The sequence below is a fragment of the Protopterus annectens genome, chromosome 6.part0 (genome assembly GCF_019279795.1).
Source record: "Protopterus annectens isolate FY-2018-M chromosome 6.part0, PAN1.0, whole genome shotgun sequence".
Taxonomy (NCBI): Eukaryota; Metazoa; Chordata; order Ceratodontiformes; family Protopteridae; genus Protopterus; species Protopterus annectens.
The window spans coordinates 795,035,505-795,057,332 of NC_056737.1; the positions used below are offsets into that span (position 1 = coordinate 795,035,505).

General features: G+C 38.5%; 1 protein-coding gene across 1 annotated transcript in view; it reads left to right on the forward strand.

The window, feature by feature from the left end:
* Nucleotides 1-21,828, forward strand: part of PCNX4 (pecanex 4) — a 1,626,974-nt gene that overhangs the window by 336,777 nt on the left and 1,268,369 nt on the right. Inside the window, exon 2 of the mRNA XM_044074466.1 lies at nt 12,954-13,707. Coding sequence (XP_043930401.1) covers nt 12,954-13,707 — 754 coding nt within the window. The remainder of the gene's footprint in view (nt 1-12,953; nt 13,708-21,828) is intronic.

The window sequence follows — 21,828 nt, forward strand, 5'->3', positions numbered from 1 at the left end:
TGCCATTTTTATGCATTTACGGATAATTTGGCTGTAAGCCGCACCATCTTGGTTTAGTTTTTTGTGATAGCTGCCGAAATGATTCAGCAGTTAAAAGGCAAAAGAGCGGGAAGGTGGCAGTCACAATAATCAATACTTCGGACTATTTGTGTGTAGTAGTGTTTCATTGTTTACTGTGCTTAGTTTTAAATGAAGGGAAATCTGCCCAGCAGTACAGGAAATACTTGGAGTTAAAGAACTTTTTGACAGAATTACCATTTGCATAGACTGTCTGATGGCTACATTGCTGTACTTGTCTTTGAACTCAGTTTATATCCTTCACTTTTGCAAGAACTGACTGATAAACCTCTATTCAAACATAATCACAGATATCATGTATATCACACTAACGTCTCTCACTATTCCTCACAACACTAGCCTACATCACATCTATACATACTAATGTATCACTAGAACAACACTACATTCCACACAACACATGTTTCCACATCTCCTAAAATACACACACACTTTTTCATCTCCTCTACATTATTGTGGTATCATTAAGTATTGTATATACACAAGGCCTACTTACCAAGATGTAGTACTAGAAAAACATTTAAATTCACCACAGAACGAACTCACATAATCAAATGTATTTTATTTATCACAAAAAGACTTCTTCTCTCAGGGGATATACACCCAAACCCAGGCCCGCTCACAGCTGTACTCAAATCTAAACAGATATCTGATCTACTAATTCTTAATATCAACATAAGAAGTATATCTAACAAAATAACTGACCTGCATGCATTCATAACCCACTACACTCCTGATATACTGACCATAACAGAAACATGGCTAAAACCCACTACCCAAAATGAAGAAATCCTCCCTCCTCTGCTATTACATCCCTCCAGGAAATAACTCTCCTTTAATCGAGGATTACTACAGATAATCTCCCGCATGAAACAGTCCTACTAGGCGATCTGAATACTGACTGGTTGGCCTGCAATTCTAACAGCCCCACTAACCACATAAATCTCTATGGGTTCTCTCAACCTTTTTGGGAACCCACTAGTTGACAAAAAATCCCAAAAAGAGTCCATCCTTGATTGAACACTGGTCAATAGCCCTATGCAAACTACCAAACAAGCTGTCGGTATTAGTGACCACCTCCTACATTCCTACTATGCAAATGTACAACCATACCTAAGCCCATAACTTATAGACAAATCCGAAGTGACCGCAACCTAAACCCCCCAGGATCTAAACACTATTTTAAAACAATGTAACTGGGAGCCATTATTTTCCCTTGCTTTAGACAAGGCAGTTGACTCTTAATAGCACCTTCGCTGATGTTCTTAATAGAGTTGCCCCGATCAGGAAAATTAGAGTTATGAATAATTTTGCACGATGGCGAAGTAGAGAGACAAAAGCCATATTGAAGTCCAAAGATAAGACCTGGAAAATCTGGAAGAGGGATGCCATCCAAGCCAAACAGCACCACTAACAGCTTAGGAATCATGCCAAAATGCAAACTAAACTTGATAAACAGAACTACTTTCTTACTGTACAAACAAAACACTCAAAAAAAATCCTCAAAAGTTTTGGCAAGCTATCAACTCCCTAATTAAACCAGACAAAACTACTACTCCAGCTCCACTAATGACAACATGGACATAGCCTCAAAATTTAATAACCATCTCCAAAATTAAAAAAACTACTTTTGAAATTAAAACCTACTACCCTTGCAGCTGATAATCTACCTGCCAACTTCCTAAAACTAGCCGCAGAATCATTATCCTACCCTGTTTCTAGCCTCATAAACCGCTCCATAAAAGAATACTATATCCTTCAACTGTGGTAAGTGTCTTACATTATTCCTCTTCATAAAGGAGGTAATTCCTGTGACTTCTCCAATTACAGTCCTGTAGCTATTCTGTCTCCCCTCTCCAAGCTGCTATTCACTCTCAAGTCATGTATTTCCTGAACACACAAAACTCCTCTCCATCACACAACACAGGTTCCGGCCACACCACAGTAAAACTACCGCTCTTCTCTCATTTACCAATCTAGTAAACCAACATAGAAATGACTGTTACTATACGTCTGCTATATTTTTTTGCATCTATCCAAAGCATTTGATATGGTCCCACACCCCCTGCTGTTAGATTCACTAGCGTCCCTATCCTTTGCCCCCTCTACTCTTGCCTGGTTCAAGAGCTATCTAGCTGATGAGTATCCATCTTTTCAATGGCAAGGGGCACTATCTCCTCTGCTTTCAACCTTCATTGGTATACCACAAGGCTTAGTACTAGGATCACTTTTTTTTTCTATCTACACTAATAATCTACATACCTCCACCCAGCATGCCACACTTATACAGTATGTGGGTGATTCAACTTTAATTTGCTCAACCCCTCCTCTCTTTTCATTTTCCAACAGCAGACCCAGGAATCCTTTAGCTCTGTGGGAAGTTGGATCACAAATATCCAACTCATCCTGAACACTAATGAAACTAAATTGCTTTTATTTACACCCAACAAATCCCAAAGTCTGCTCCTCTTTCCTTTTCTATTACTTCCAAAAATGGTATTATCATTTCTCCTTCTGCCCATACCAAACTCCTCAGTTTTGAGATTGACAAAACCTTCTCTTTGATGTTCATATCTTTCAAACCATTAAAAAGATTCACAAAAAATGGGCTCATTATACAGACACAAAAACTTCCTCTCAGATCAAGCACGGATCACCCTAACTCAAACTCACCTTTTGTCCACACTAATTCTTATCTATATCAGAAAACTTGACCTTGACAAACTTGAGTCATGCTATAATAATATTGCCAAATTTGCTAATAACGCCACCTTCAGATCCCATCATTGTCTAGCTCTAAGGGACTTAAAATAAAATGGTTAGAATTTCCTCAACTACTAAATTACCACCAACTGGTTATTGCCTGTAACATTCTGAAGTATCCTGATAAAACCCCATCACTAAGTCAACTACTTACTATGCAACATATCACACACACTGCTCTAGTGACAAATCACTTTTGGCTAACAACACTGCTGGAAAAGCACTATTCTCCCACACTGTTGCTAAAAACTGGAACAACTTCCCCTCCATCACTGACCTCCATCCCCACCACCTCACACTTCAAAAACTTTATAAAGTCACATCTCATAAGCACCTGGCTTTGCCCATGAAGCACTACTTGAGCTCTGAAAAGTTGAAAGGCCTATTACTTGCCTAATGTAAATGCTACAGTTGTTTACTTCCAATATTTTCTTTATCCCTTTAATATAGGTATTTCATTTTAACGTGATGTATGTCATGACTCTCAATGCTAATTGTATTTAGTTTGTTCAGCTGCTGAGTTGTATTCTGTCTGTTTTACATTTCTGTCTTACTAGCTGGATTTTTGTGGTTATAATGTGTTATCAGTTTTTACTACTATGTATTAAATTCTAGTATTTCTGTTAATATAGGTGGAGCTTTTCTCCCCAGGCCTCCACTGTAAATGGATCTGGTCCAGTCGGACTGTCCCAGTTAACAAATGTAAAATAAAATAAATATTATTACAGAAGATGCTGAAAGAGAAAGTAGCTTTGAGAAAGGGTGTACTGAACAAAGGTAATCAATGAAGAGGCAGTTAAAGAAATAATGGTTCAAGTTGAGGTTATGAACATACACGAAGAGAACAGATTTACAATTTTATAAAGTGAAAAGGAAGAAGGGAAAGAAATTGAAACAAGAAGAAAAGAACAAGATGGTGAAAAAAACGGTTGATGGGAGACTTAAGAGAAGACAAAAAAGATATGGAAGTAAAACACTTACAGAAATAAAAGGTATGATATAGGAATTTTAGCATTTAAATGTGAATAGCATTAGAAGTTATCTTTGAGGTTTGGTGGTGGTGGAATGATATAAAAAATTAAAATGGATTACTATGTACCAGATGCAACAAAGAAAAAAAAGAAAGAAAATAATACAAGCAGAATGGGGGGAGGGTACAAATTGTTTGGTCAGGGAAATGAGACATGTTCTAGAATGTGAATTCTTAAAAAGAAAATGAGGAAATAATTCTGGACATAACAGTAGCACTACCAGGAAAGGGTACTGATGTGATATGACAATGAAACAAAAACGTACAAGATTAATAGTGATGTATACATATTTTAATGTGACAGAGAGAAAATATCTGAAGAAATAAAAAAAAAATGTGTTGGTAAATATGGCAGTAGTGATGATATGAGATTTTTAACTATAACCAAAGGGAAAAATAACATAAGATAGTAAGATGTTAAGGGTATTAATACATTCTGGAGATAGAGAAGGGAAATATAAAAGGGGAAATTTTAAGACTGAAATTGATTATGTAAATAACTTTAAAGGCATGAAAGAAATAATGGGAGGAGTACAGATGGCAACGTTTTCAGATCATAGAGCAGTATGGGCTAGAGTAGGGGAAGACAGCAAAATAAAGGAGATAAACATGAATAAAGGGATTAACTACAGAGTTTAAAAAGGATGAAGAAAAGATAATGGAGGAAAATATGTAAATTTCATACAACAATGAGACCATTTTATAAAGAAAATTGACAGTGGTGAGTAGTGTACAAGCAGCAATATAAAATATATTTAGAAGTGGAAAGAAAAGAAATATAGACATTTTAAGAAATTGTGAAAAACAGAACAAGTAAATGGCAAAATAAGGGAAATAGAAAAACAGATGTATGAATAGAATAAAGAAAAAATAAAAATTGTTATATAGGCAAAGATTTTTTTCTGAAAAGAAAGAGGGGGTTTGCATCTTTTTTTTTTTTTTTTATCAAAAAGTAAAAAATGAGAATTAAGAATTAATGCCATCTTAGATGGCAAAGGCGACAAAATGCAAACAAGAAGAAATAATGAAGGTAGAAAAAGAGGAACTGATGGGCAAAAATCTGAAAGAAGTGAAGATTTTTTTAGAAAGTGATATAACAATGCAAGAAATAGAGGAGGTGGTAAAAGATGGTAAGAATGAATTGATGCCAGTATCAGATGGTGTAAGTTACGAGTATTAAAAGGAAATAAAGACAAAATATATATTTTTTAAATATTAAAGGAACGGATGAGAAAAAGTGTAATGGAAGAAGACGCATGATGGAGTGATAAAATTTATATGGAAAAGGATGAAAGAAAAGATAAAACATTGGAGGCCTTGTAGCCCTGAGGAATACTGACTACAGATACTTATTAAAATACTAAAAAAAGGATACATATTTGAGATTTTAGAAGGCATCTGATATAAAAAGGAGAGGTAAAAGAAATAATTGCAGTGAAAGAAGTAGTGCAGATGATACTAAAAGAAAATAAAGAAGTAAGACTAATAGCATGTGACATAGCTAAAGCCTTTGATAAAGTGAGTCATGAAGCAGTGTGGCAGATTTTAGAGGCATATGATATAGAAGAAAGAATATTAATGTAGTATGAAAATTCATGAGTACAAGTTATGATAAATGGATGAAAAGAAAGTATTAGGAGCAGTGATGTTAGAGTATGTGCTTATCTGTCATAGTAATGAATGCTGTGATGCAGACAAGTGCAGAATGAGGGGGCAAGATGAAAGATGGAAGGAAATGTTATATTCCCAATATGTATGACATGTTCAGATGACACAAAAGTGAGGGATGGATGAGTGAGGTTGTAACAAGGATTGAAAAGCTGTTAAAAAAGCTGATCTGCAGTTGAACAGTGACATGTAAGGAATTGGGCGTGATTAAAAAAAACAAACAAATGGAATATGTTTCACAAGAAATAATATAAAGATTTTGAGGGTATCATTTGAGTACAAAAATATAAGTCAATGGAGAGAGAGACATTGGACGAATTGTTAGCTTGGTGGATAATGTTTTATAATTTCAGAAAAATACCTGTTTAATACTTCTGTATTAGGAAAAATAGTATGTTTAGGGACTAGATCTCCCATTCAAATGGAAGAATAGTTGTTAGATATTTTTTAACCTCATTAGTGGCTGAAGGGTGAACCCAGTGAGAAGAGGGATAATTTATAATAAAAAAAAGAAGAATGTGGTTTGAAATTAAAGGAAATCCAGTGGTGCTTTTAGCATTTATGTATTTATTGTGGGTAATGGAAAAGGTAAAAAAAAAAAAAAAAAAAAGTCAAAAAGAAATGATAAGCAAATTATTGTATGAAAAGTATAAAAATGTATGAGAAGAAAAAGAGAACATAAATGAAAAGGGTACACAGTGGAAGAAAAAGAATATGGAAATAAAATTAAATTATGGAAGTTAAAATAAGTGAAATTGATGGGAAAGAATGTTATGAGTGAGTGTTTGGTGTACCCATGGAAGAATTCGAAGATAAAAAAGGAAATACGAGACAGACGGAAAAAATGTTATGACAGGGTTTTTTTTTTTTTTTGTGGAGAATTTATTAGACACCTTACCAGTGAAAGGGACTATGAAATATAAAGTAACGGAGGAAGAAAATATGTTGACTGCAATGAAAAAATAATAAAACATTGTTTTTTGGATTGCAAAAATTAAGAGAATTTTGGGAAATGTTTAAAATGAATATAGATGAAAAGGGTTTAAATGTATAAATATGAATATGATGTAAGAAGTATGATAAATTAGAGAAATGTGATACTGATGGGATAAAGTACAGTTGTGATGAGTGCCGTGAAAAAAATGTGAGAATTTGTTACGCAGAAGGAAATGATAGAGTATGATGTATTAGCTGAAATAAAATAGCCATGGAAGAAAAGGTGGGGGATAGAGGGTAAATAATGGAAAAATATGATTATTTACAAGTTATTAACACAAAAGAACTTAATTCTAAGTATAAATTAACAAAATGAGATTAAATAAACTGATTTAAAGTTTTTTTATGGTATAAAATTAATGTAAATATTTATAAAGCACGCTATTTGTTTTGATAAGTGCCATATGAGCCTTTATAGTCATCTGTATTACCACCATCACAGACAAGAGGGTACCTTGGTTTAAAGTCTCATCTGAAAGACTGTAAACTCTGCAATACAGCTGCTCTCTTGTACTGTGCTGCAGTGTCAGCATTAGAAAATAAATCCCATTACCACATTTCGGAATAAAACCCATGTTTTTCTAAACTTTCATCATCAAAGATGAATGTACTGTTTCTTGAGACCAAATGTGATGCTTGGTGTAAACCACATTCTAGAGGATAAGTTAATGTTGGTCTGCTAGATAAAACCGAAGACTGATGGACGCTTTATTAAAATTAGGGAAGATTGCCATTCATTGATTCATTCAGTAGTTCTTTATTCAACTAAAATGATCATGATTATTTTCTGCAAATGTTGACAAGAGATATGCTAGGTCCACTGTTCAGTTGTAAATTCTGATGATCATTTAAGCTATTGTTGGAACATTTTGGACAGTTTATTATATGACTGGATACAGCAAATTATTTGCTATGCCATCATATGTCAGTCAGCAGCTGCTGAAGTTACTAGTTAATTTAGAATATAGTGTTTTTTGTTACCCTTTCACCAAGAGAATTTCTATGTTTTATTTGTCTTATCACTTCTTAGATCTCTATCAACCCCATGTTATCTTATTCAGTTAAAATCCTGTTTTGGTGCACGAACCTCGCTTAGATGATGTTTTAAAGACTAGAATACAGTTTTTGTAGCTTGGATTGCGTTATTTAACTTGGGTCACATTAGTGAGTTTGCATTAGTGTGTATTGCTGCAGATTCTTGCTTGCCAGTTTCCCAAGGCGTGCAGTCAGAGGCAGCAACATTCCAAGCACCAATTGTAGTTGTGTCAGTCATTTGCAGGGTTTCTTTTTTTATTGAGACTTGTCCAACTTTTTTTTTCCCCGTACCACCCACCCATTCTCTCACACAGAGTTTGTTGTCTTGTTTAAATACATAAGCCATTTTGGATTCAGGATGCCATCCTAGCTTTCTTTGAACTAACTTCTCCGTACTTTGAAGTTATTGTTGTGTGTTCTAGATTTGCTTTTGATGCATTTCAAAGCTAATTGTGCAATATCTTCTTTCCTAGAGATCTAAAACTTTGGATTTTTATTCCCTTCATTACCGAAATCTTTTTTCCATGAAATTTCAGAGTTTGCCAAAAGGTCCAGTGGTCCTGTTTTAGACGAGCTTTGCAAGTCTTTTTGGTTTAGTGTACTTATTGTCTCTCTCAGCTTACTACAGCCGAGCTAACTTAACCCCCTACCTGCTAACCACACTTTCCCACTGCCTCATCTTACCACAGAAATGCAATATTAAAGCATTTGTTGAGCAAAGGCATTCCAAAATGTCCCTTTCATTTTCTGTGTTTTGCTAAAAATTGTTAAAAGCCTTTTAGAACAATTAAAACAAAAGTAGAAGCCTATTCTAGCAGAATTATGCCTCCTTTCTAAAAACAGCTGCTACATCTTCATCATATCTCTTGCTTTTAAAATAGTGCCTACCCTTCTAAAACATCTATTTATTATGCCTCTCCTTAAGATTTTTGAACCCAAAAGACTGTCCGTACGACAAGTCATCCATTAGCTAAACTTCTGGAAAGAGTAATAATTAAATGCATCAACAAATGTGGTATTTTCCACACACAACATCATGGAAAAGCTGTAGTGCTTCAACAGCCATTGATAGTATTCTGGATTTGGTTTATAGAAGTGTTGTGAAAGGCCTTTTTCACCAAATCTACATTTTTAGACTTTAAGTTCATGGAATGCTTTCAGTTACCTTTAGAGTCTGAAAAGCTGTAGTTAAATGACTGACCAGTTACCTGAATATTTGAACTTTTCTGGTTGTAACTCAGCTTAGAAAAAGGAACCTTAGAATAGGGGTCCTGTCTGGATGAGTCTTCTTCCTTGTGCTCATCTTTCTGTTTGTTAATGGCTTGATCTGCGCTGTGCATGATTTAATAATAACACTTGATCGCACCCAACTTCATTCATTAAGTGCCAAAACTAGAATGGAGGTGCAAGCAAACAACTTGCACAAAGGTTTCAGTAAATGTTAAATTGGCTTTATATCAAAGTCATAGTACTTTGAAATGGTACTATAAAAATAAGACAATTTCAAAGGTTTCTGGTTTTGACTCTCTCCTGTCATTTAAGGCTGAACATTGCACTGATATTGTGCAGAAGCAACTAAGTTCAGCTATGAATTTGAAGAGGTTCTCCCTCATGACTGAAAAGGGTCTATTGGGAATGGTATTTCCATTCCCAAGCTGGAGTATGCGCCAATTCTTTTTGCTCGTAACTCATCTTAGAATGGTTGTCAGGCTCTAACACTGTTAGTAAAGTCTGTAGGGTTCATAGCCCTGAGAAGAGAGAAATACCACTCGATACAGCAAGTCAGTTGCTGTCATTTACTGCATGCCCCACCCTGATAAATTTTCTTGCATTCAAGATGTTGCATGTAGACTATTTCTCCTTTCTCACAAACAAATTAGAAACACCTACTGCTCATTGTTCATTGTAATTGAACATGCAAGAGCTCTAACATTAAAATTGCTCTTTGCCAGAAAATCCCTTCAGTAAAATTGTACTCTTACCCAAGACTATTGAATAGAAATAACTTTCTTGGTTTCAGAGACAGCTAGTTGACCATTTAAAGTCAACATGTATGTGAGCTTGTACAGGAACAGTGGTTCATTTGTAAATCTGCAAGAATTATACAAAATCATCATACATTTAATTTTCAACAACAGTACATGTATGTATGATCACAAACATGGACAGTGTGTATTAATGTCATGTGCTGTATTCGTGTAAATGTCCTAGCAATTGCACATTAACTCCTGTTCCTGCTGTGATTATTGTACTTGGTGTGATTTCTATACTTAATAAATCTCTAATCAATTTCTGTAGTTAAGCATGTATCATAGGATGTTTGTCATATTGATCACTGCTACATTAGCCTTAGCTATAGTGGTCATATCCTGCCAAGGATATAACGGCTGGCCTGCTTCCAAAGCTTTAGGGCACCTTCAATGTATCCAAACAGGTTTGAATGCCAAGCTCTTCAGAGTCTTCCTGCCGTTGAAGAGAACACACTTCTGCAAAGTTTTGAGGTTTGACTGTCTTGTCTGTGCTCTTCCTCTTCTTGGCAGAGAAGTTCCTTTGGAGAAAACCTTCCACATAAAATATTTATTATTTTAATGTACTCGTACAAACTGAACAAACTGTATGAACCTGTAAGATACTGTAATGAAGTTGGAATAAATGAAGAAAACTGGAATGAACTTTATCTTTTTATTACACAAAACTGCTGAACAGGTTATATAGTAGCAGCATACAGTGGAGATAGATGTTAGCAATATCTGAATCAAATCTTACGGTTTCAAGTAACAGTGCTGATAAACTGAAACAGACTAAATTATAATATCTGTAGCTTCATGTGAAAGAGTCAAAGAACACGTTTGAAATGTTCTCTTGAAATCCTAGCTTGTGTAAGTGAGCTCTCATCCAAGTTAGAGATTCCTGACACTTTCAAAGAGACTCTGCAAAGACAAGCAAGTTGTCTAAGTATGTAGCATGCAAGGAGCTATAACTGGAGGTAGACATTTGTGAACATTTTTGTTGCAGTGGATAATCCAGATAATTAACAATATGAGCTACACACACAAAACTTTAAGAAATGCTCTAAATCTGTATGAGTAGAAATGTGATGATAAGCATCAGCATAAGTAATGAGGAAATGTGCATAAAAACTTAAAAGACTAATGAATTTTATACATTCTCTCCACCTTTTTGAGGACAGCAGGCTGACTCAAGAGAATTGCAGACAGTGGCGCGCACACACATCCTCCAAAGCTGACAGAACTGGAGGAATGAGAGAAGGTTCTAGAAATTCCATTGCAACCACTCACAGTATTCTCTGAAGAAGTGAGAAAACTCTATATTCTCCCACTGAAAACACAGGACGTTCTGAACACAGTTTCAGAGAAAGAAAAACCTTCACAGGGGGAATCAGAAATTGAGCTCTCATCTGAGACTGAATCAGAACTCTGAGGAGAAAACCATGTAATGTTATCTGCCCCTTCATTTTCCTGTCCAGATTCAGAATCTTAAATCTCTTCAGGAAAACAGCCATACTCTTTCTTTTACCAGAAATGACCTTGGAAAAAGAATTAAATCCAGAGTCAGACCCAGTAAACTACTTCTGCCTAACGAAATTTAATGAAGAGTAGATATGAGTGTTTTATTTATTTGTGTGTTTATTTTTACAGAAAAAATAGGGCCAACAGTGTTTTAATGGCAGCAGCAACTTTCCCAGGTATAGGCACAAAATTCTGACTAACAGGGAAGACTTCCTTGTTCCCTCTCCCAGGACCGACAAGAGTGGCTGTCCCTTGCCCACTAAGATGACTCCCAACAGCCGCAGAGGCCATGGCTAACCTCCAGTCCATAGTGGTAATAGATGCTACACAAGGGGGGATCCAGAGTAAAAGATGAGTGGTCTCAGAACCAGCTCTGGCCACATCAGAATCACCCATTGTGAGGGAATACCTCAGGATTAGGGGTCTCATAAATCTGTGATTTTCATTATTACCCTGGAAAGACTTCAGATACCATATCTTTCTCATGTGGAGCATCCGATCTCTTTTCAAATTCCAATGCTGGGGTTTGTCAGAAGAAAAATCATTTGGTGGAGACAACACATTTCCCTAAATACAGGTCTTCCCTTCTTCCTCATCACCTGGACTTTGCTTGGGGGACAGTTTCAGTAGGAATAAAAGTGCATGGTTAGTGGGAAATCAAGGACAGATGCAAGCATCTAAAATAAATGTAAAATAGATACGTGCTTGCCCTGTTCAAGGCACTCACCTCTATGAATTGGTACTATCTTGAAAGAAATAAATCTTTCATATCTTCGAGTCAGTTGTTCATTTCTTGTGAAGATAGGAAGAAGTGATATTCTGTGCCAAAACAGACTATTTTCAAATGGTTGTCTCAGTTCTCACCACAACCAAACTATTCCAGGCAGGTTCAAAATCCACTCAACCAGGGCTTTGGCCTCTGATGACTTTTTGTCAGGGGTTGGATTCTAGGAGCATTCTAGAAGCAGCAACTTGGTTATATTTTTACAAGACACTACAAGCTTGATTCCTTCTATGTATTTAGACCACTCTTTACTAAGACCATTCTCCAGGTGCTCTTGGACCCTTTTCCTTCCCAAATGTAGTAAGCTAGGGTAATGTACCATTATAGCCAAGGCTACTGCAGCAGTGATAAATGTAATGAATATAATAAAGTTGCGTAAGTAAACTTAGCATAATTGTAGATGTTGGAATGATCATGGCTGCGGTAGCCTTTCTCTCCTTCCACCCCCCCCCCCCTGTTGTTTTGGTGTGTTTTCATGCCAGGGTGTGGATGCTTGCTTGTTTATTTATTATTTAAGTAATTTATTGTTCCTCCCCTCGTCTGTTGACATGAAACCTCTAAAGGGCTCGGAGCCCAAACTGTTTCTTTTAGTCAGCTCGGCTCAGGCTAACTAGTGATTTGGGAGTGTGGAAGGTGCTCCGAAGCTGGGCAGCTATTATATCCTTGGCAGTATATAACTCTTATAACTAAGGCTACTGCAGCAGTGATCATTTGAGCATCTACTATTGTGGTAAGTTTACTTATGCAACTGTACTTTGTGGCTGAAAGGTGTCAACAGACCAGCCCCACCTCCCCAATTAAGTAGCATGCAAATCAGTAGAAAGAAGGGGGGAAAACAGCATTTTGCAAGACCATGATTTTTTTAAATTTTGCTTTATTATTTTGACACTGTTGTGTTGCTGACTGGATTACAGGCTGTTTAGGCCTTTTTTCAGCTTTTGTTTGTACTGTTTCTATTTCACCGGGATTATTTTGTTTCTGAAATATGTAGCTGAAATAATTAACTATATTTGTATATTAAGTAATTATTCTTTTTCTAAAAACCATCTGTACTGGTTATTTTATGCAGATAATGTCTTGCGCAACAAAATGATGTCTTCACGTTTTGGACAGATAATGGGTTCAGATGTAACCTTACTGAATGATTACAAACGTGAATTTTTTTGGAAGCGTTTTCCACAGACTGTCCTTGGAGGACTGCATTTCAAGCTTGGATACTGTGCTCCACCATATATTTATTCTAACCAGATTACTCTCTTCCTTATGCCATGGATTTTTGGTGGCATAGGGACAGTGTTATATCAACTACATGTGTTAGAAGACTATTACACTGCTGTATTGTCAGGATGCTTGATGCTAATAGCCTCTTCTATTGTCCAGATGGTGAGTAAGTGCGCCAGACCAATGGTGAATAAGAGTGCCAGACTAAAAGCAGTGACTGTAGAGAGAAATCAGAGTATCTTAATGGATGAGGATGAATTCATATTTGCAGGCTGTGCTGATCCAGAGACAATAACATTTATCATTCCTGGCAAAATGTTCATAGTAAACTTTGTTTTTCATTCCATCCTTGCTGGAGCAGTGTGTGGACTTGGAACATGGTATCTGCTCCCCGACCGGCTTACTTCTTTGTATGATAATATTGGAGGAACTGTGATTGTCTTTGTGTTTGGATGGATAACAGTATGCATTGGTGAATATTCATTAATTATTAAGACTCCTACAGAAAGTGCTACCTTTCAAGCACAGGATAAATATGAAATGATTGCTCTTACCAGGCCTCTATATATATTTGCTTTCATTGCAGTGGATCTTACTGACAGGTAAGTTAAATTTGAATTTGTAGACTACTTATTTGATTCCTTAATGTATATAACAGTGTAAAATAAGGATGGCTGTTTCATTTATGAATGTCTTGGGGACATAGTGTCACATTTGTGAGACATGTCTGCAATATGAGAGATTTGTTTATAAGCAAAATAGATAGTAAATGTCAAGAGGCTAATACTACCTGTAGCTGTGAGAGTATTTCCCTGACAAAGTAGTAGTGTTTTGGGTATCTGTTTATGCACTGTTTTAGTTTAATCATGTCTTGGTAACCATTGAGTCCCTCTTCCCCAGACTACTTGTTTCTCTCACTTCTTGATGCACAAGAAAAGTGGGTATGGCATGAGAAGAAAGAGAGAGAAATGTGGATATTATGGGTTGGGTCCCAGTGGGATGCCAGAATGTTTTTTTCTTCTAAGCCCTCCTCTGGAGTGGCTCAGTGCTATCTACTGTAGACTGTCATTTAGTGCATGCTTCTGCTCACCTGCTTTACCTAGCTAGATGATGCTGTCTGTGGATTGTGCTCCCACATCCACATTCCTACATGAAGTGTACACTTGGTGGTGTTACCCGCAAATGTCACTCCTCCAGGTAGAGGCATAAATATTCCATCCAAATGGTTAAGAAGGCATTGTCTACTCAGGCCTGCCCTTCCCCATCCAGTTTCTGTGGCACTCGGACTGTTATCAGGGCTTTACTTGTCTGTGCCACAGAGATGGTGAATAGTTGCTTAAGAAAATGCTGTATTTTAATACAGAAATATTTAGATGTTCAGTGCATACATAACTGTTTTATTAGCCTAAGCTGTATGGGTCCTACTGTTGAGGACCGGCTAACTTCACAAAGCTAAAGGATGCCTTCCATGAACTGCAACTCTATGGAGCTCAAGTGGAGCTCCATAAAAGGGCAGTTTGGTAGCAAAAAGCTTCAGAGCTGTTTTGATGCTGAACAGCATTCCTTCTGTGTACCTGTTGAACTGTTCGTCTAGTGATACTTCAGAGCTAAGCAGATAAGTTCCCCATATGGGAAAAACCTTCAACTGAACATAATTTCATGAGGAAAACTTGTGTTTTTCTGAATAATTTGTTGAATTTATGTAGGAAAATTAATGTTGTATGGATTGTCATTTCATTTCGAAGGGAATTGACCTGTTAATGCTTTTGTGAACTTTGTTTTATGGAACAATTTTTAGTTTTTGACTAGAGTTTTAGTGAGGGCTTGGGTTTTTGTGTTTTGGGGGCAAAATACTGTGCTTGTGGGTGGTTGTCAGTTGTTTACTTGCCTTAGCACCACTTGTTCTCTACTTTCTTTTTTGCCAACTCATTCAGGTTCCAGTGTCTGCTTACATTGGTCTTTTTTTGGCTTACCAATAGAGCAACCTCCAGTCTCCTCTGTTTTCACCTTCCCCTATCCACAAAATTGTAGTCTTTGGTTGTTAAGCTGGCTCCTATTTTGCCTCAGCCACTGGTGGGTGACTCTGCTGCGGATGCTTGTTGTTCCTTAAACTGCTCATCTCCCCACCCCTCAAGGAGAAAATCGATATATGTGCAGTAACAGAAACCTGGTTTAAGGCTCCAGAGAGCACCCCAGCACTACCAGGCTACAACTCATACCATACATTTTGGCCACAGAATCCAAACCGAAATACAAAAGGCGGGGGTGTATCCATATTCATCAAGGATACCCACACCTCCAGGATAGTGGCACAGCACGATGCTTCAGAGATCATCCACGTGCAACTAACAATGAGCAAAACTGCAATTCAAATTGCAGCTTGCTACAAATCACCCACCATGTCCCAGGGCCCCCATTCCGTATTTCTGGAAACACTGGGAAACAAAGGTCCTACCAAACACCCTAATATTGGATGATTTCAATTACCCAAACATTAACTGGGAGAACTACTTAAGTACTAACTCCCTTGCCCAACATTTCCTAGAATTTATAAACTCAAATGCCCTGGTTCAACTGGTCAACACCCCCACCAGAGGTGACAACATATTGAACCTGGTCATCATCAACATGGGCGACCGGAGTTCCACACCAGAGGACAACCCCTCACTGGTTAGATCTGACCATAAACAAATCACTTTGGATATCCACATTCCACCCCCACCCCCGGACAAGGAAACCACCATGAAAAACTTTTCAAAAGCAAACTTCACGTTACTTAAGACCGTCGTGGAAAGTTTCAAAGCCCCCATGCTGTAGGATAACGCTGTCCAAGCTGCAAAATCCTTTACTAATGCATTCTATGGGCATCTACAAAAATGCATGGATCGTGCCATCCCAAGCAAAACCAAGACTCACTTCTCCAAGACAAGGAAACTAGTCTGGTGGACTCTTGCCATAAACAAGCTATACAACAGAAGGAGGAAACTAGTACAGAAAAGAGTAAAATCCCAAGAAGGGAAGACATCCCTGATCAGTGTCAGCAAGAAACTAGGATCCCTCATAAAATCATCCAAGGCGAGCTTCGAAAGAAAAAATTGCCAAGGACTCCAAAGATAACCACAAGGCATTCTTTAGCTATGTCAAGAATCTAAGTGACAATGCTCAGATCTGCTCGGAGTTGGTGCAGAATGACTCAAAATACACTGAACCAACCAATATCGCCAGCATCCTGGCAGACAGGTTCAGTGCAAACTTCACCCCCCCCTCACCCCCAAAAGGGCCCATAACCGTACCAGAAGAATGTAGAGTCCCTGAAATCACAGACACTTAGGTTAAAACAGCCCTCTCCAAAGCCAAAAACACAGCATCAGTGCGACTGGACGTTCTCCCAGGCTGCATCCTACACGAGCTCAAAGACAAACTAACCCCTCGCCTAAACACACTGTTCAAACTCAGCCTCTCCACAGGCTACGTACCCATAGAGTGGTGCACAGCAATGGTTATTCCGCTCCACAAAGCTGGAGCCACAACAGACCCCAGGAACTATCGCCCTATAAGCCTGACTAACTTGGTCTGCAAGGCTATAGAGCTCATCATCGTGGAACTCTTAAAGAGATACATTGGGAACCTCCAAACACTGGACCCTATCCAGTTCGGCTTTGTTAAGGGTGGATCATGCCTCCTAAACCTGGTGGACTTCTTTGAGACAGTTACCAAGGATGTAGATGAGGGAAAGGTGGTACACACAGCCTACCTAGACCTCGTAAAGGCCTTTGACACCATTCCCCATTCTGGTATTATAGACAAGCTCACCAGCCTGAACATAAACCCCTACGGCACAAGATGGGTTGCCAACTGGCTCACGGACAGAAACCACATGGTGATAGTTGCGTGAGCTAGGTCCGACTCTAAACTGGTTAAAAGTGGCGTTCCCCAGGGCTTAGTCCTAGGACCCCTCCTGTTCGGTATATACTTCTCAGAGGTACAGGCAAGCACAGGAGGACTATGGCTGACCAATTTCGCAGATGACTGAAAACTAGGGGCTATAATTGACTCTCCGGCTGACGCAGGCATCCTCCAAAAGGGTCTCACTGAGACAGATACCTGGTGTCAAAATCATGGCCTCAAGCTAAATGCCAAAAAGTACATAGTCATCCCCTTTGGAAAAAATGAAGTACCCACAAACTACCACATAGGTGATAGTCCCCTAAATATGGAAGACGTAATAAGGGGTCTGGGGACGCAAGTAGATAGTAATCTCACCTTTGATAATCACATTACCAAAGTGGTTAGAAAATCCTTCTATGTGGCCCACCTAATCACAAAAGGGTTCGCATCCAGGTCAAAAGAGGTCATTGTGCCCCTCTACTCATCAGACCCATCATAAGAGTACAATGCCCCATTTGGGATGTACCTTACAAGACACCTGCAACAGCTGGAAAGACCACAGAAGTACCTCACCAAAAGGATCACAGGCCTCAAAGAGATGCCCTATGCAGCTCGACTGAAGAAACTCCAGCTGTACTCTGTTGCATACCACCTACTCAGAGGTGATCTCTGCCTGACATACAAGGCCATGTCAACCCAGAAGATGGACATGCTCCACCTAAAGAAAACCTTATCCCCTCGAGCCTCACGCTCTAGGGATCTAAGCCTCACAACAACAATAAATAGGACGTGTTGGAGGGATAGATTCCTGTCCCAGAGACTTCCCATGCTTTGGAACAAGATTCCTGTCTACATTAGGCAGAGCTCCTCGCTAACTCTCTCTTCAAAAGAAACCTTGATGAGTGGATGGGAAACAAAGTTTACCCCAGGGATCGCTTCAGTGGCTCTGCTGGACAGAGGCACAGGGAACTAATCTAAGGGGGTGGCGAAAGCCAACACATTCTAGCTAGGTTTATAAATGCCTTCGGGCACATAGCCTAGTACCTACCTATGAACCCTATCTGCTTGGTGTAGCATGTGCATGTATCCTAGAGACCAAGGGATAGCAACATACTCTGCAACTGTATAGATGCTCTGGGCAGGCAGGGAGAGCTAGTTAGTCTCAGGGGAAGGGGTAGGGTAAGGTTCTTCTTTTAACTTGGACAGGGAACTTGCATGTATCACTATTATGCCTAATGAGAGTCTGTCTTTTGGAAAGGTGAAGATGGTAAGAAAGCTTTCCAGTCTGCTGTTAGTGTCTTTGGTCAGGGAAGACTTGCTAAGATTTGCTAAGGAACTCCTCAGTGCCTTTTCCTTGCCTTCTGGTTCTTCAGGCAAGAAAATGAGTTCTCCCTCATTTTGATGTGGATTTTTAGCTAGAAGAGCTGGTGTTTCACAGGGAGAAGTGCACATCTACCATTTCTTCACAATCTGTGCACGCTGATTTTTGAGAAGTTGGTTTCAGATCTTCATCTTGAAGATTTGGCTTTCCTGAAGCTTTATCTAAGATGAAAGAGCTTTTTCAATGGAAACAGAATGAAATTCCTTGAGCACAGAAAATGTATTATGAATTGTTATAGTTGGAAATTCCAGTTTATAATCTATTTCCTCTGTGTTGTCTATTTTAGACAGTGTTTTTTTCTTTCTTTCTTTTAGCTTGCCCTTGATAGGCAAATTCTGTCTCTTAGGAAATCTGATAGATTATACAGGGTACCTCAGACTCCAAAGCATTTGTCTTCTAGTCTTAAAACAGAGACTACTATAATTTCTTTTTCAGAATCTGCGAAAAGATCGCTCATCACTAATCCTATTCCTCTCAAGGGAAGAAAATTTGTTCCTCTAGTACCTTATTATTCAGGATTTTAAACTATCAAGCTCATGATAAAATTGTTGCTTTTAAATTTTGAGAACCTGCATTGTTCATGTCTTAACCTTCTTTCTTCTGAGTTAGAGGCAAAGTTTTTTTTTTTTTTTTTATTTTTATTTATTTATTTATTTCATTTGCTTTAGTTACTAAGCATATTTTAAACTGTGCTTAACGTGCTGCTAATTTTTCCTCTAGAGCTACTACGTCTGAATCAGTCTTTAGAAGTCTGGATTGGATTCATCCTCAATGTATTCCTGAAGATGTTAAAACTGAAATTTTAGGAAGGTTTGTTTGGCACTTCTGCTGCTAAGGTGCTTATGTCTGATGAAAGGGGAGAGTTGATTTTAGGTGTTACTCATATTTTTCACCCCTTGTCTTAAGATCCCAGTTCTGAGATTTGCGAAAAGGGAGATTACATGGTGGGTTAGACCAGATGTCTTTCAGTCTAGGCCACCCACTCTTTCTTCTGACTCCCCTTTATCTCTGTCTGCAGATGTATTAGACCTGGCTTGGGGAAACTGTTTCCAAAGGGGTAAGCTCTATGTAACCTCGTGGGCAGACAAAAACATAGAAATATTGGAGAGGTGTTGGCAGTAATCCATACCTTGAAAGCCTTAAATCATTTTGGTCCCCAGGACCTCTGCAACTTAACACAGACAACACCACAATGATGTGGTAAATAAACATAGGAGTATTAGATCTTAGCCGACTTGCGATGATAGGCTGGGAGATAGCAACTCAGCTTAGTCTGACTCCGCAGATTTCGTACATTCTGTCAGAGAAAAACATAGTTACAGATAAGCACACTAGGACTAGAACAGAAGCCCATGAACGGAAACTTCATCTTGGGGTCTTCCAAGAATTGATCCAGCTGTGGAGAACACCTTAGAAATTGTGGTTGTGATTCCTTTTTGTCCCAGGCAACAGTGGTTCTCACTTCTTTTTAGTTTGGCCAAGGGCAGTTATCACAGGTTTTCCCAGACTGGGGTTGTTTGACATACTCCATCCTCAAAACTTTTCAGCTGCCTGTCTGGATGATGGAATTTTAATACGTTTTACACACCTTTTTTTTTTTCCTTTGGACATGCAGTAGGTAATAAAGAAAGCATAAAAAGTACTACAAAGAAATTGTATTTATGTGAGTGAAAGTTGGTGCCAGTCCAAGAACCAGGACCCTCTTCGGGCCTGGCTGTCTCTGTTGGTTGACTAATTGTGTAAGTTACTGTCTTGTGACCTTTCTTATTCTATTGTCCAGGGGTCTTAGCCAGTTCTGTTTTCCTGCCCTTTCACCCCCACCCACCTTTTTATCTATGCTTAAGTTAAACATTTTTTGATAGGGAAGTTATATATCCATCCACTTAGGAAACGGGTGTTTTCTCCTTGGGATCTCAACTTTTGTACTTGAACACTATCTGCATTTGAACCAGCTCATCTTGCTAAATTGAGTTTCTTGACATGGAAGACTGTTTTACTTGTTGCTTTGACATATGCTAGGAGAGTATCTTGAGTTACAAGCACTCTTATGGTGAGTCATCCCTATGTCATTTTTCACAAGGAATGGGTCTCTCTCAGAACTAATTTTTATTTTATGCATAAAATTGTTTGAGGGTATTAGTGTCTTCTTTTCTTGACTCAAGAATAAGGGAGAAGTGATTCTTCACACTCTGGATACACACAGGTAGCTCGGATATTAGCCAGACAAAACTCTAGCCTTCAGTAAAGCCAATGAGCTGTTTGGTCTCCTATGAGGGTAAGAGGAAAGGACAACCAGTGTCAAAGCTGACCATTTCTAGGAGGTGTTTTATGCTATTGCTTTTTGTTATACTCAACATAACCAGCCACTTCTGGCAAGGTTAGGGCCCATTCCACAATTGCTTTGGAGACTTTCTGGAAAGAGGTGAACTCAGTTTTCTAAAGGCAGCAACATTGGTCTTTTGTACATACGTTAAGAAAGCACAATAAACTGGATTTTCCAGGTCCAGAATGCACTTTGCGAGGACCATTCTCTAAAGGCTTCTAGACTCTTAATTTATGTACCTCCTCACTTTGTTTATTTCTAAACTATGGATGTTAAGTTGTCTATCTAGCCTTCGTTCTTGCTGGTTGGGATCGGATCGGCTCTGACTCTGCCATCTTCAATAGCTTGAGAGCTGTTTACTGGCTGGAGGATACCCCTTATCCCATGATGCCTAGCGATAACTACCCAGATCTCGTTTGCCGCTTCAGCTGCGAGGTGGTGTTTTTCTGTCTCAGGCTCGTATAAAGTTTTTTTTTTGTATAACTTTATTCATTAGAATTCAACCCTTCTAGTTTTTTATTATTAACGATAGATGTTATGTAGTCCTATCTCGCCTACATTCTTCACCTGTGGGTTCGGAGCCGAATATCGGCTCCAACTCTGCCTATTTACTAGCTCGAAAGTCTTTGATTGGCCGGGCTAAGATGGTATCCCACAATACACGGCTCCACATCTCCAGATCTCGTTTGCCACTTGTAGAGCTCGGACGTGGTCTCGACTTGGCTGTGGCAAAGTACTGCTAAAACTTTTTTCCTGTGAAAAATTTTGCTGATTGTTGTTATCCAAATAGAGCTTTTTCATAGCTATTGTAACTTCCCTCAGGCTAGGCCAGTTTCAGTTAGAGGACCTAGTCCTCTATTGTGGTGTTTGTCTGGCTGTCATTGTGGTGCGTTGTAGAGGTTCTCCCCTGTACCTTGGTTGTTTGTTGTACTTGTGTTGACTCTCGGTCTCTGTCCTAGCGGTTTCCTGCCTTTTGTCAGTAGCGGCTTCTATGGTTGTTAGCCTTAGAATGTCTAAGGAGCAGAAAGAACATAAGCCCTCGGGCTTTAAAAAGTGTACAAAGTGTGCTTATAAGATGTCCATCACAGATGGACACTCGGTCTGTGTTTACTGCCTTGGAGCCATCCACCT